The sequence below is a fragment of the Henckelia pumila genome, chromosome 2 (genome assembly GCF_033568475.1).
Source record: "Henckelia pumila isolate YLH828 chromosome 2, ASM3356847v2, whole genome shotgun sequence".
NCBI lineage: Eukaryota > Viridiplantae > Streptophyta > Magnoliopsida > Lamiales > Gesneriaceae > Henckelia > Henckelia pumila.
Genome location: NC_133121.1, coordinates 132,287,368 through 132,302,579, shown reverse-complemented (window position 1 = coordinate 132,302,579; position 15,212 = coordinate 132,287,368). Strand labels below are relative to the sequence as shown.

The window sequence follows — 15,212 nt, the reverse complement described above, 5'->3', positions numbered from 1 at the left end:
AAAATAATAGAAGGATTTTGAATTAAATAAAATAAGAATATAAAATAATAACTGATTAAGAAAAACGAATAAAAATAACTAAAGATAAAAATAATTAAAATAAAAACAACCAAGACACACGTAGGTACCGAACAAATCACGTAACATGTAGTTGATTCAGGACTCAGATTTAATCTTAATTCACGGGAATTCTCCTAATTTGTTCAAAGGTCTATTTCTAGAACAATCAAACCTATTCAAATATTGATGAACTAATATTTCATAATTCTAATCAAATCCAAATGCATAAACACTGAAAATTCAGTAAACACCTAAACCGCATAATGAAACCGAATTCTATTTCTAGTCAGTTTTACACTATGTTGAAACCCAAAGTGATCGAATTCGAAACCTCCTCTGTACAAATTGGAATCGATTAACAAGCAAACAAATAACTGGCCAAGAAATTTGTAAGGCAAAGATAAATCTGATAATCAATAAAATAAAATCAACTCCGAAAAATCCCAAACAAACATCCAAGTTTTCTACATGAATTTGTTCGGCCCAATCACGCCGTCTTGGTTGAAAATAAACTACTCAATAATTAAAAACAATAATTCAAAAATAAAAATAAAAAGAAGAAAAGAAATAAGAAATCTTCTCTCCCAAGCCTTGTAGCCGCCTCCTCTTGCGTTGTCTGCGCTCTGGAGTTTCCCCAAAAAAACCCTTAAAAATATGTTATATCTTGTATATATATGGTCCGGAACGCCTATCAGTTAATTTCCTCTCAAAACAAGGATTTTTCGGAACACATATGACCCCCGAACACGCGCGCGCGCGCAGGAGAAGCCTCGCGCGCGCGCAGAAGTTAAAAACAGAGATCTGATCACGAAACTCGCGCGCGCGCGAGCTTGATTCTCGCGCGCGCTTTACAAGTTTTCTGCACCGAGCGACGATTTTCAAAAATTCATATCTCATGAGCTAGCCGTCGGATTGAGCTGAAATTTGGACAACAGCTTCAAAACATCGTGAACTTCATTCTGATCGGTGGAGATCGGATTTGGATCCCTCAAAAATTAAATATGATTTTTAGATCAAGGCTGCTCTGTTATTCGCTCTTCAAAAATCTAATTTCCTACAAAATTAACCGGGGAAGTGAAATACACACATATGAACTAAAACACATAAAAAAACATAAAAATAATATGAATGCACACAAAATAGACATAAAAATAACATGAAATAATGCATACAAAATGCACTTATCATGTATGCATCAAAAACTTTCAAGAATTTTCAGAAAAAGTTTCGGCTTTCATGAAGTTTGTGACTTGTAGTGTGATTTTGATTGTCATGCTCATGTTTCTTAGCCATGGTTGCGTCTAGGCTGCTGGTCAAGGTCCCTAGGAGGTATAAGGTGAGTCTAGGCTCGATTGGCTCGGATGGTTCAAGCCAAAAGTGCCTAGAATTTGAGCTGGTTCGATCGGGCTCCCTTGGTGCGCAGATTAGGGTTTTGAGAAGGGGGGGCTCGGTGATGAGGTCTAGTGTAACACCCGAAAATTTTAATACGTAAATTCGCATGCATAATTAGGGAAAATAATTATTTAAAAATTTATATTTGGGTTAAATGACATTTATGTGTTATTATGTGAATTATATGCATGATTTAAATTTATTTTATCATTTAACCCGCAGTTATGGTATTTTTGGATTTTTGAGAATATTTATTATTTTGATCGCGTAGACGGGACCGTGGACGGACGAGATACCAAAATTCTTAGCCAAAAATATTTTATGATTTTATGAGCCTTAAAATCTTATTTTAAGGTATTTTGTCAAGAAAAGTTTAGTATTTAATTATATATTTATTTAAAAGTTGATTTTTAGGCAAAATAAGTCATTTTAATGACTTTTATTAATTTTTAAAAATACTATAAATTAGTATTTCGGGATTTTTGATTAGTTATCAGATTAGTAGGTATTTTTAAGAGTTTAAAATCTTATATTTATGTTATATTATCTACCTAATTATTTTATACTAGTTATTATCCCAAATTATTCCTAGTTACAAAAATTTAAAACAAAAACCTACCCTACCCTAACCCCACTCAGCCGACAACTCCCATCTCCTCCCACCCCCATTCTCACGTTCAGCAGAAAGCAATCTCCGTAGCCGATCCTTCATAGATTCTTGGAGTCTTTGGTTCGTTCGTCGTCCCGGAGCGCCGTACACGCGATTATTGTCTCGTTTCTCAATCTATCTTCGTTTAAGGCATGTTTAGTTCTTTTCTTTGAACACCATATAAGCTATTAATCATGAACGATGTTTTTATTTCAGATTTCTCCTAATTATTTCGAAATTATGCAAGTTTTTGGTTGTTTGATGCATATATATGAGAATTCATGATCACGACTCATGTTTTGACTTGCATGGTTCGGTCCAGAGGGTCGGGTTCAAACCAGAGGTGAGTTAGGGTCCATTAGGGTCAGTTTTAAAGGTTGTTTCAATCCTGGAGTGGCTGGACAAAGGCTAGAACTAAGCTGTTTCAGCATCTAGATGAGAGCAGAATTTTTGCATGGGAAAGAGGAGCCATGGCCGAGCCATGCATGGTTGGTTCGGGCCAGGGCTGGGTTAGGAGATGCTCCTGGATCCTGGGGAGGTCTTGGTGCCGGTGCTCCGGCCATTGGTGGCCGGAGTTGGTCGGAAAAGGCAAGAGTATAGGGGCTGCCATATATAGAGAGCAGATTGAGCAGTTCCGGGAAAATAGCTTGTACGGGCTGTAGGAATCGAGTTAAGGGCTGGTTCCAACTTGGTTAGAACCCCAAGACCTTGAGGAAGGTTGTGTCAGCGGGGCTCCGGCTGGTAGTAGCCGGAGCTGGGCAGCTAAAGCCCTTAAAGGGCTGAGATGCTGCTGCACGCGCAGGCCGTGAGGAGAAGGAAGGGGTGGAGGGCTCGGGTTGGTTTCGGGCTGGGTTTTGGGGCTGGGTTGGGTCTGGGTGGTTCGGGTCGGGTCTGGGGTGTCATGGGTCAGGTCAGTAGGGTCCGGGTCTGGGTTAGGTGGGTCGGGCTTGGGTATTTTAATTTTTAATTAATTAAGAGTTTAATTGGTTTTTGGGCTTTAATAATTAGTTAGAAAATTATCCGGGCCTCCAAATAATTTTATTTGGACCTTAAATAATTTATTTAAGTTAGCCCAATGATTTTTATGGGCTTGGGAGCCCATGAGAATTTTCGGGCCAGTCAGTGCATTTTTGGGCCAGTCTAGAGTTTTATTGGGTTTAATTAAGTTAGTGGGCTTAATATTTTTATTTAGGCCCAATTGAGTTTAATTAAGTTATTTGGGATAAAAAATAATTTTTGGGCTTAGATTAAGTTAATGGGCTTAAATGTTTTATTTAGGCCCAATTATGATTAATGACACTTAATTAAGAATTTATTTCTATTGGGCTTTTATTTAAGTTTAATGAGCTTAGAGTGAGTGATCAGCAGTCTGGACCAACCCATGAAAATAAACTAAGTCCGGAATATATATTTAATTATTTTTATGCATGAAGTCTATTTTAAGTAAAAGTATATTTATTATTAAAATTAATTAAATATATATTACGGACATATTTTAAGTGCATGCATACATGAAATATTTTATGATGTGTTTATGATTAAGAATTGAGCATGAAAAATATTTTTATGGAAATTGAAGTGATGTGACAGCATAGAAGTGGTTTTACCACTGACACAGAGGTAGTTCTACTACTGGCATAGAACTGGTTTTACCACTGGCACAGAGGTAGTTTACTACCAGCATAGAGGTGGATTTATCCACCGCCACGTACGATGGTTCTTTAGACTGATCAGTCGGCACAGTTATTAGTCACATTCATGGATATGACCATACTCAGTTTTTATGTTTATGACATGATCAATTATGTTATGTATGATGAAGAAAGTTATGTTATGTTTATGATTTATGATTCAGCATTTATGTTATGAAAAATGTTTCAATGCATGCTCATGTACATGTATATGTATTAGTATCTACGTGATGCATTATTTTTAACCTTGTTATAAAGGATTAGACATGTTGAGCCCCTAGGCTCACTACGCTTATATGGTGCAGGTGAGCATGATGACATTTATGTAGCTCCTACCGGTGGGGAGGACGTATGAGCTCACGGGCAGTGGACCCCGTGACCGTCGCAGTTATTTAGTCTATTATGATGGAATTTTGAAACATGTTTTATTTTATTATTATTCCGCATATGAGATTTTTCAGCAGCATTGTTTATCATTTTAAATTGATGCATGAAAATTTTTTAAGGATTTATTTATTTATTTAATATTTTTCAGGTTATTTAAGAAATATATGTTATTTTTATATACATATATGTATGGGCGTATATGTATAGTATTATTAAAAAAAAAAAAAGTTTTTCCGCATTTTATTAGTAGTAGGTGTTTCATCTAGGCTGCATGGGACTGGGGCCATGGGATGGTTTGGACCACCCAGACGTGGGCTACGTCTGGGCGGCAGGGCTCCGGCCAGGGGCGGCCGGAGCAAGGCGGCAGCAGCCCTAGAAGGGCTGCTGCTCTCTGCCGCGGGCTGCAGGGAAGAGGGGGGGTTCGGGTTTAGGGTTTCAGGGTGGTTCCGGGTCGGGTCTTGGGTCCGAGTCGGGTCTGGTAGTAAGTGGGTTAAGTTAGTTGGGTCCGGGTTCGGGTTAAGTTAGTTGGGCTCGGGTATTTTATTTTTAAGTTAATTAATGAATTTAAGAGTTTAATTGGGCTAATTAGATTAATTTAATTAATGGGCTTCACTTAAGTTATTATTTGGGCTTAATTAATTTAATTAAGTTAGTCCACTAATTTTTATGGGCTTTAGGGCCCATGAAAATTAGCGGGCCAGTCTTTGGTCTTTTGGGCCCATTGGGCCATATTAAGTTGTTATTGGGCCTTGAATGTTTTAATGGGCTTTAATTATTTAATTGGGCTTAGAATAATTTTTATTGGGCTTAAGTATGTTATTGGGTCAGTCTCAGTGTTAATGGGCCAGATTTAAGTAAATGAGCTTGAGTGTTAGGGCCAGCAGTCCAGTACAATCCATGAGAAATTGCATGTGTCCTGAATATATATTTAATTATTTTTATGCATTGAAGATTATTTTTATATTTATATGTTAGTATGAAATTAAATTAAATATATATGAAGGACACACATTTTATTTAAGTGCATGCATTCATGAAATAATTTTATGCATGATTTAATGTTTAAGGTTGAGCAAAAGAAAATATTTTATGTTGGAAGTTGAAGTAGTGTGACAATTTGAGGGGGATTCGTCCCCATATGTGAACTATTGAAGGGCAGTTTACTGCCAATTTAAGAGGTGATTCGTCACCGCCACGTACGTTGGTTTCCACGCTGATCAGTATTTGATGTATGATTTAAGGTTACACTATGGATACAACCATGCAATGTTAGAAAATAATTTGCTCAACAATGTTTATGTATTATGTATGATTATGATATTTAAGTTAATTTAAGTTATGTTATGTCATGATGTTATTTTAAGCATGCTCATTAATGTATATGTTATGTATTAGTATTAAAGTGATTTAAATTATTTTAAATCCTTGTTATGTTAGCATGTTGGGCTTCTAGGCTCACTACACTGGTATGGTGCAGGTGAGTACGTAGAGGATGTAGTACCCACCGGAGGCGAGGACGTATGAGCAGACTGGCAGTGATCCCCGTGACCGTGATAGATGTCTGAGTCACATTGTATGTTTTGAATACTTCAGCATGTTATACATTATAATTATTTTCAGTGGTTGTGGTTTGGAATATTTTATTTAAATATTTTCAGTGCATGCAAACTTTAATCATTTTATTTATGCAGTATTTTAATTCAATATTTGACTCAGATATTTATTTTATTAAAGAATGCATTTTTTATTTGAGTTATTTATTTATTTATTTATTGTTAAATCTTTTTATTCTGTGCATATATGTATGGGCATATATGTACATATTTTATTTAGTAAGTATAAAAAAAAAAAATTTCCGCATATTTATTTATTAATTATAGAGTTAGGGTCGTTTCAAGGACAACTACCCAGTCCATGATTTGGAGTTAGCAGCCATTGTGTTCGCTTTGAAAATCTGGCGTCATTATCTGTATGACGAAAAATTTGAGATCTTCACCGACCATAAGAGTCTCAAGTATTTGTTCACTCAGGCGGAGTTGAACATGAGGCAGAGACGCTGGATGGACTTGCTTAAAGACTATGATTGCGAGATTAAGTACCATCCGGCAGCTGCTAATCTCACTGCTGGTGCTTTGAGTCGCAAGGTGCGACTATCCGCACTTCAGACTTATTCGATGTCTAGTGCGATCAGTGACTGTTGTACTTTAGGTTATACCTTCAAGCATAAGAAAGGTATGCAGAGTATCCAGATGTTTGCGATATTATCTGAGTCAGCTTTGTATTCGCGGATTCGAGATGCTCAGATGTCTGATTCGAAGACCCAGCGTTTAGCTCGTCTAGCTAACGAGGGTAGCTCGTCTGGATTTCATTATCAGTCAGATGGCTTTCTGTGTTTGTCTGGTAGGCTTGTGATTCCGCAGGATGAAGAGTTGCGAGAGGAGATTTTGTCTCAGGCACATCGCACTAAGTTGAGTATTCATCCTGGGAGCAACAAGATGTACAAGGATCTACGTACTCGTTTTTGGTGGAAGGGAATGAAACGCAGTGTTTATCAGTTTGTTTCGAGATGTTTGGTGTGTCAACAGGTCAAGGCAGAGCACCGACGACCTGGAGGATTGCTTCACAGTCTACCTATTCCTGAATGGAAATGGGAGTTTATCACAATGGACTTTGTGACCCATTTGCCGGTATCCCCGAGGAACTGTGATGCTATCTGGTTGTGGTGGACCGACTCACCAAGTCAGCGCATTTCGTTGCCTATAGCCGGGAGTACAATGTGGATCGTATGGCTCGGTTGTACATTCAGGAGATCGTTCGACTTCATGGAGTACCTGTGAGCATTGTCAGCAATCGAGACCCCAGGTTTACTTCTAGATTCTGGGGGAGTGTTCAGCGTGCGATGGGTACTACTCTCAGTTTGAGTACTGCCTATCATCCGGAGACTGATGGTCAGTCAGAGCGCACTATCCGTACTTTGGAGGATATGCTTAGAGCGTGCGTCATGGATTTTGGTTCAGCCTGGCAGGATCATTTGCCGTTGATCGAGTTCGCGTACAACAACAACTATCATACTAGTATTGGGATGACACCTTTTGAGGCGTTGTACGGGCGACGTTGTCATACTCCACTCTTCTGGGAAGAAGTGGGGGAGAGACAGGCTGAGAGACCAGAGTTTATCCAGCAAGCAATAGACATTGTTGATCAGATCAAGAAACGGATTAAGACTGCACAGGATCGTCAGGCCAGCTATGCCAATACCAAGCGTAGGCCTTTGCAGTTCGATGTCGGGAAGAAAGTGTTTCTGAGAATGTCACCTTTCCGTAAGATTCTCAGATTTGGCCTTAAGGGCAAGTTGTCTCCCAGGTTTATCGGTCCGTTTGAGATCTTGGAAAGCATTGGCGATTTGGCTTATCGACTAGCTTTACCACCGCATCTTTCCAGTATTCACGACGTGTTCCACGTATATCTGTTGCGACGATATGTGGCGGATGAATCTCATATTCTGCAGCGGTCTGAGGTTTAGGTGAGCAAGGATTTGACTTATGTTGAGAAACCTATTCGTATCCTGGATTATAAGGATAAGGTTTTGCGGAACAAAGTCATTCCTCTGGTTTTAGTTCAGTGGCAACGCCGAGGCACTGAGGAGGCTACTTGGGAACTTGAGGACAGGATGCGTGAAGACCATCCTGAGTTGTTTTGATTTCATTCTTAAGTTGTATTCAGTTGCAAACTCTATAAACGTATGATTTGAATAAAGAATATTTCTGATTTCTGTATTACATTCAGTACTTAAGATCTGATTTCGAGGACGAAATATCTTAAGTGGGGGAGAATGTAGTAGCTCGTAACCAAAATCAGTAATCAAGGAATTAATCATAATTACTTGGAATGAGTTCGGAAGCTCCGAACAGGATCGGAAGCTCCGATGGTATTACGTCCGGCATGACGTGTGGCAAGATCGGAAGCTCCGATCAGGATCGGAAGCTCCGATCACCCCTATCCGAAGTCAACAAGTGATATTTTGACATGTGGCAGATCAGGATCTTCGGAAGCTCCGATGGCAGAATCGGACGTTCCGATCGAGGATCGGAGGCTCCGATCGTTGTCTATAAATAGAAGGCCGAGAATTCACTTTCAATTGCCAATTTCGGATTTTCTCTCTACTCTAGTTGTATTCGAGTTGTTCTAGCCTTTCTAGGCGTCCCATCAGGAATCCGATAGTGGCATAGCGATCCAGGCATCGTAGCGGAGCTGTGGCCTAGTTTTGAGGCACTCGACAGCAAAGGGCTAACGACAAACGAAGGTATAGCTTTTGCTTCCTAAAAATATTTAGGAGTATGCTTTAGCTTAGTTAAGGCTTTTAGAGCGCTATAATGATAGTAGTATCATTTGGCAGTGTAGCGCGGATTATAGGCGTGGACCTAGGGCTGATAGCACTTGCCTAGTATTTGAGGTACGAAAGTACTGTTCGAGATATCCTGACTGAGTATGCATGTATTATGTTACTGCATGGTTTATATGTCATTAATTTATGCTGCATTCATTTGCATACTGAGTTATCTCCTTCGAGATGTCTGTTAGTAGGGTTTTTCCCTATCTGTTAGTGGTTGGACTTCCATCGATTTGGGTCCGGCATATCCACTAGTATTATGGTATGGGAGCCACCTCCTGAAGCGACGGCATAACGTGCTACATACCAGGGTCCGGTCTGTCTCTGTTATCTGATCCTTGACCTCGAGTTTATAGGGAGTTCACTTTGCATGCATGTATACTCATACTCTCGTACTGAGCGTTTTATGCTCACGTCTCGTACTCTGTGTTTCTGGACACCCTATTCCATGGGGCAGGTTTGCGATTGGACGAGGCTGGTGGATCCAAGAGGGGCTAGGCAGTGGTTGGCCAGCTAGAGCTTCGTCTAGGTTTTATTTCTGTTGTTTTGGGTTGATACAGCTATTCGATTTGGTTGTATAATATTTGGATAAATTACAGATTCCTTTTATTGGGATTGTATTTATTTATGATATTCGCCAGTTTATTCTGATATCTGTTTTATTAAGTTAATTGCATGCCTAAGTTCTGTTAGTAGAAGATCCGGGTAAGAGTCACTACATTGTACATCTAACATTATTTTTTATTGTTTATTAGTGTGTGCACTATGCTAAGATTAGCTGACTCGCACATTGCCTATTGATGTTGTGTATAAAATTGTATGGGATACAGCATAAATTTATCTATTTTCGATATTTATGTTAAAAAACCAATGTTTAGATATGTATTTATAAAATATTTTTTATTAAAAAAATATTTTTTATAAATTTTATGTTAAAAATAAATATATGTTTAGACAATTTTAAAAAAAAAAAATTTAACATTTCAAAAATAATGTTATATTTGTTGTTCATCTATGTTTTTCATACGTATATTCTAAAAGCATATCTAAAGTGCTCTTAAAAATTATACTTGAATAATAATTTTTTAAAAATGTTTTCCAAAATATTTTACAAAAATTTATACTTTAAGTTTTTTTCATTTATAAAACACTACAAACATTTTAAAAAACATTTATTTTAAAAAATCTCTACAAAATTCAAACGAGATTTATGTGAGTGATTCAAGCGGAGACAATCGATGAATCTAATTATATAGAATAATGTTAAATGTATAATAAATATCCTATACAATAATATCACGAATTTTTTTTATTTTATCGTGAGATTTGATATTTAATTTATCGTAAAATTTTGATAAATTAAATTTTTTAATTGAATTTTTTGTGTTATAATTAAGATTTGATTTACAAATTTAATTAAATACGTATCTATCTCTCAATTATATATGTACTTACTACTTAGTATTTACTTTTTTTTTTGTGACGTGAAAACCCGCAGGCGTTATCTTTCAGTGCGGATAAACCCCAAATTAACGTAATAACCTGAAAAATACGCTAGTCTGGTCAAACACACTAAGCAAGCCTTGTGTGAAGGGAGAATCGAACTCTGACCAATGATCCAGAGTTCACATACTCCATCAACTTGAACTTTCGGGGCTACTTAGTACTTACTCTCAAGGGAGTACGCTTTACTTTTTTCCAAACAAAAAAATTTAGAAACATACAATAGAATTTTTTTTTTCTTTTTTTGACGGAAAAATATTTTTTTTTAAAGCTTTAAAAATTAGGTTTCGAGAAATGCAATTTCGGCACGACTTGGAAAATTGCCAGCTTTGGACTTTGTTTTGTTTTTATGAAAGAATTCAATATACTTTTTTTTTTTTTCCTTAATACACTTGCGAATTTGCGATCCTGCCTTGAGATATTCTCCCTTTTTCCTTTGTGGAGCAGTGACACTAGAAAAGTTGGGTAGTGAATGGCGAAATCAGTAGCACACGATCTTGTGGAGTTCTTGAACGCTTCCCCCACAGCTTTTCACGCCGTCGGTAATGTATTCGATCTTCATGATTTTTTTTTTTTCTAAAACCCAAAAAAAATAAGACTTGCAGTATGTCGTGATTGCCAAAGATTTGTTTTTTTTATTTAAAAAAAAATCTCGAGAAGCCAATATATTCGACAAGATTTTCTCATTTGCAAAAGTTAGGAGATTTTTGGTTCTGGCTGTAGTGGGCTAATCTTATTATCACTCATTAGTCATATCTTGGTACGTCGACGGCTCTTATGATGTGGGTTGTTTTTTGTTTATTAAATTTATGTTGAGACACATTATTTCTTTACATTTTTGTTTATTAAGGTTGACTATATTCATGAAATGTTGATTTCAATAATAAGATTTGGTCTTGTAAATCAATTGTTTGTACTTATGAAGATGATTAATTTCTTGTAATTAATGATATAGTTTATTGTAATTTTATTCATTAGATGAAGCAAAGAAGAGATTGAGAGGTGCAGGGTATGAGCAAGTCTCAGAGAGGGAGGAATGGAAATTACAAGCTGGAAAGAAATATTTTTTCACCAGGAATTATTCGACCATAGTTGCCTTTGCAATTGGTAAAAAGTATGCATCTTATTATTCCATATGCTTTATTTTGCCCTTTATTGTTTTGTGTCAAAGATGCTTCTTTCCCACAATTATAATTTAATTATCCTAGGCTACTTCGTAATAAGTTGTGGAAGTTTTGTTGCTATTGACGTTTTCCTCCGGTATAGATTTATTGGTTTTGACATTCAGAATTTTAAAAGGTTGTTTGGTGATATTAATTTTTTACCAATCATTATTGAAGCATAATACCGACCACCTAACTAGTTTGATTTATCGTATGCATACTCCCTTTGAAATCAAAGCAGGGGACTTGCGGTTGATCTCAAATAAGTCCATACCATCACAATACTAATGCGTCAACTTAATTTTAGCCATCTGCGAAGCAGCAAATTGCATGTAATGAAAAGTCTTACATGGATTGAATGGATGACGGCAATTGTTTTGTGGTATAGATATGTGGCTGGAAATGGAATTTATATAATCGGTGCTCACACGGATAGTCCTTGCCTGAAATTAAAACCAGTCTCCAAGGTATTTACTTTCTTGTGTTGTCTGGTTTGCATTTATATGTCTCTGTTAATAAGGGTCACATTCAGAGATTTAAAATTTTGAATCACGGTCATTTCAGGTATCGAAAGGTGGGTACCTGGAAGTTGGTGTGCAAACTTATGGAGGTGGTTTATGGCATACATGGTTTGATCGTGACTTGTCTGTAGCTGGAAGAGTAATAATTAGAAAGCAAAAGGAGGGGTCAGAAACATACACTCACCAGCTTGTCAGAATTGAGGAGCCCATTATGCGAATCCCGACTCTGGCGATTCACTTGGACAGGTGCTTAAGCAGGAAATATTTACATTTGATTGGATCTTGGAGTGTGAATGCATTTGTTTATTATGTTTCCTTTGTAAGATAGGGGTGTTAATGATGGATTCAAGGTGAACACTCAGAGTCACTTAGCTCCAGTTCTGGCCACAGTGGTTAAGGTAATTTTCAAGATGGCTTACGGATTATATACTTTTTGTGGTTCACATGAAAGATATAATTACCCATCTCTCTTTGCATTTTTTGTCTGCGACCTCGTTGTCTATGTCTTATGACCATTTTGAAAAGTTTCTATCCCGACGTGGAACATCAACATACAATATTTGCTAGTTTCATAACCCTCTCGACTACCATCATATGGAGGATTTAGTAAATATCAGATTGTACTATCAAGAGAGTTACTAGTTGTCAGATGATTACATTCTAAATATCTAACAGGAGGTCATGGTGTAGGGATAAATCTTTTTCCGCTTAACCAAATTAATAAGTCCACAAGGGCTAGACATAACTCTGAGTAGCATAAAGCTGGAAAAAGGCCTGTAATTGTCCTCTTGAAGCTACTTTTCTCGTGATGTACTTTCTCGAAGAAGCGAAATTCCTAGTTCGACGTTTTATCTCAATAGGTGAAAAATAAGCCTGTATGAACTTAAGTCTCAGGCTGATAAATGTGCAGAAAGAGATCATATAAGGGAGAAATGTCAACGTGAAACAGGGACTCGATTTATCACATCACAATACCCCTACCCTCTTCTAAGTTTTGGTTTAAAATTTGAAGCTCATGCATTATGAATCAGTTCTTCGTTTTTAACTCAATATTGCTGTTTCATTGTTTATCTACATTTGCCAAGATATGACAGGCCTGATGGAATACGGTTTTATATTAAAGAAATGGCTACTTTGCTTCATTTTGGTATGATTCTCTTCATGTGATAATCCATAATTCAGGCTGAGCTGAATAAATCAACTGCTGAAAACGGTTCTGTTGAAAGTGGATCACTTGTTGGGAAGAAGTTTGAGGGTGAAACTAATTCTGGCAATCCAAAGCATCATCTCCCTCTTTTACAGGTTGTGATTATTTTTTGTTTGATTGTAGAATCTTTTTGCCTCTTCATCAACCGAATATAACGGTGGAAGTTCAAATTCTTATATATTGTGGTTACTCCCAATTTATCTTTATCAAAGACATCTTGAATATATGCTTTGATCATGATGTTTTGTTTCTTCATCCACTATACTTCAGCTGATTGCTGCTGAAGCTGGCTGTGAACCAGATGATATATGTGATTTTGAGTTGCAAGCTTGTGATACTCAACAAAGTACAATTGCTGGTGCGCTCAAGGAATTTATTTTCTCCGGCAGGCTTGATAACCTCTGCATGTCATTTTGTTCGCTGAAGGTATCTGTATCATGCTCGTGTGTTGACTTGAATAAATTGTTGATTTTGTTTTATAGCACATTATGCTGATACCTTCAATAATAAAAGGCTTGTGATAAGTATGACAATAGCACGAGCATCGACCAAAGTTATTCCAAGGAACAAATTATTCCGGCGACAATGTCTAAGCTTCCATTTTAACAAGTAACTGCAGTTTTGCAAAAGCTACCATCTAGTTATATTTGTTTTGTTTGATTTTTGTTTTAGGCTCTCATAGATACTTCATCTTCTGAAAGCAGTCTCGAAAATGAGACTGGAGTAAGAATGGTGGCCTTGTTTGATCACGAGGAGATTGGTTCTAATTCAGCACAAGGAGCTGGATCCCCAGTCACGCTCGATGCTTTATCAAGAATAACTAGTTCCTTCAACTCAGATAAAAAGGTAGAATCACATTACTCCTTTTCTAGTTTTAAGTCTTTACTGATTCAGCTTGTTTGAATTTCCACAGGCACTGAATAGTTTCTCTACATTGTGAATTTAATCTTTTTCAATTCCTGATTCCCTTTGGTTTGCTTGAAAGTTTGTTTAATATTTTTTTTCCTGCTTCTGTTCTTATTGACTGATGACTTTTTTTTTTCCTCAATGTGTGTTTTAAAAAGCTTCTACCAATCTCTATTCAAAAGAGTTTCTTAGTATCGGCTGACATGGCTCATGCCTTGCATCCGAATTACATGGTAAGTGTTCACTTCGCTCTATTTGAAAGTATGTATAAATGTTCTTTTTTTATTTTGACATCGCATTATTTTTTTTTAATCAGGACCGACACGAAGAAAATCACCAGCCCAAGATGCATGGCGGGCTTGTCATCAAACACAACGCAAACCAAAGATATGCAACGAACGCAGTAACTTCCTTCATATTTCGGGAGATAGCTAACAAGCACAAACTTCCTGTTCAGGTTTGGCAGATTCTATATCCTTCAATAAATCAAGTTTATTTGATGTTTCCTAGGCAGTTGCGATTTGTGAGCAAACAAATTGAGAATAATATGTTCTTAACTTACAACTATGATATGGTATCATGGTAGTTGAATGTTCACTTGTTTTGAATAACTCTCATGTCTCGAAACTGATAGATGCATTCGTAGCTCTTATACAAGACCCTTTTTAATCCAGGATTTTGTGATCAAGAACGATATGCAATGTGGTTCGACCATTGGCCCCATTTTGGCGAGCGGTGTTGGCATCCGCACTGTTGATGTTGGAGCTCCACAACTGTCGATGCATAGCATCAGAGAGATGTGTGCGGTTGATGATGTAAAGCATTCTTATGAACACTTCAAGGTGTTCTTCCAGGAGTTCTCTCTTCTTGATCCAAAACTCGCTGTAGACGACGTCTAGGTGTATTGAATTTGGATGTTTTTGGTGCTCTTTTTCCACATGTTTGGATGTTGGTTTAAATTATGGCGGATGTGCAGTTCGCATAAGCTGTTTCTTTACCAACTTGATCATTATAGTGTGATAAGTTAACAGAGAACAATGTTCGTTGATTCACAGAGTTTCGTAGCGAAGTTGATTATAATTTATTTCCAACATGAATAAAAGCATATTTTCATTTTTCACTAAACATATTTGAGATAATATGTTAAATTGTTATTTTCTTGAACTTTATATCATTATTATTAGGTACCTATTCCTTTGGTTTGGCTCATCATCGTACGATTAGAGTTCATAGAATTCGAAGTTTTGTTTATTTTCTGTTTTATTAATCTAATTCGAAAATATTTGTAATTCTAAAATTAATCAGGATGATATATATTTAGATTAATCAGAAAAAATATATTA

The 15,212-nt window shown here is 36.9% G+C and overlaps 1 protein-coding gene across 1 annotated transcript; it reads left to right on the top strand.

Moving 5' to 3' along the window:
- Positions 1-10,451: 10,451 nt before the first annotated feature.
- On the top strand, positions 10,452-14,984 carry LOC140881616 (probable aspartyl aminopeptidase). Its single transcript, XM_073287070.1, has 11 exons — positions 10,452-10,614; positions 11,051-11,186; positions 11,624-11,702; positions 11,800-12,002; positions 12,085-12,154; positions 12,939-13,058; positions 13,234-13,389; positions 13,636-13,809; positions 14,028-14,102; positions 14,186-14,326; positions 14,544-14,984. Exons 1-11 carry the CDS (start codon positions 10,545-10,547, stop codon positions 14,766-14,768), a joined length of 1,449 nt encoding a protein of 482 aa, XP_073143171.1. The 5' UTR covers positions 10,452-10,544; the 3' UTR covers positions 14,769-14,984.
- The last annotated feature ends 228 nt before the right edge of the window (positions 14,985-15,212 follow it).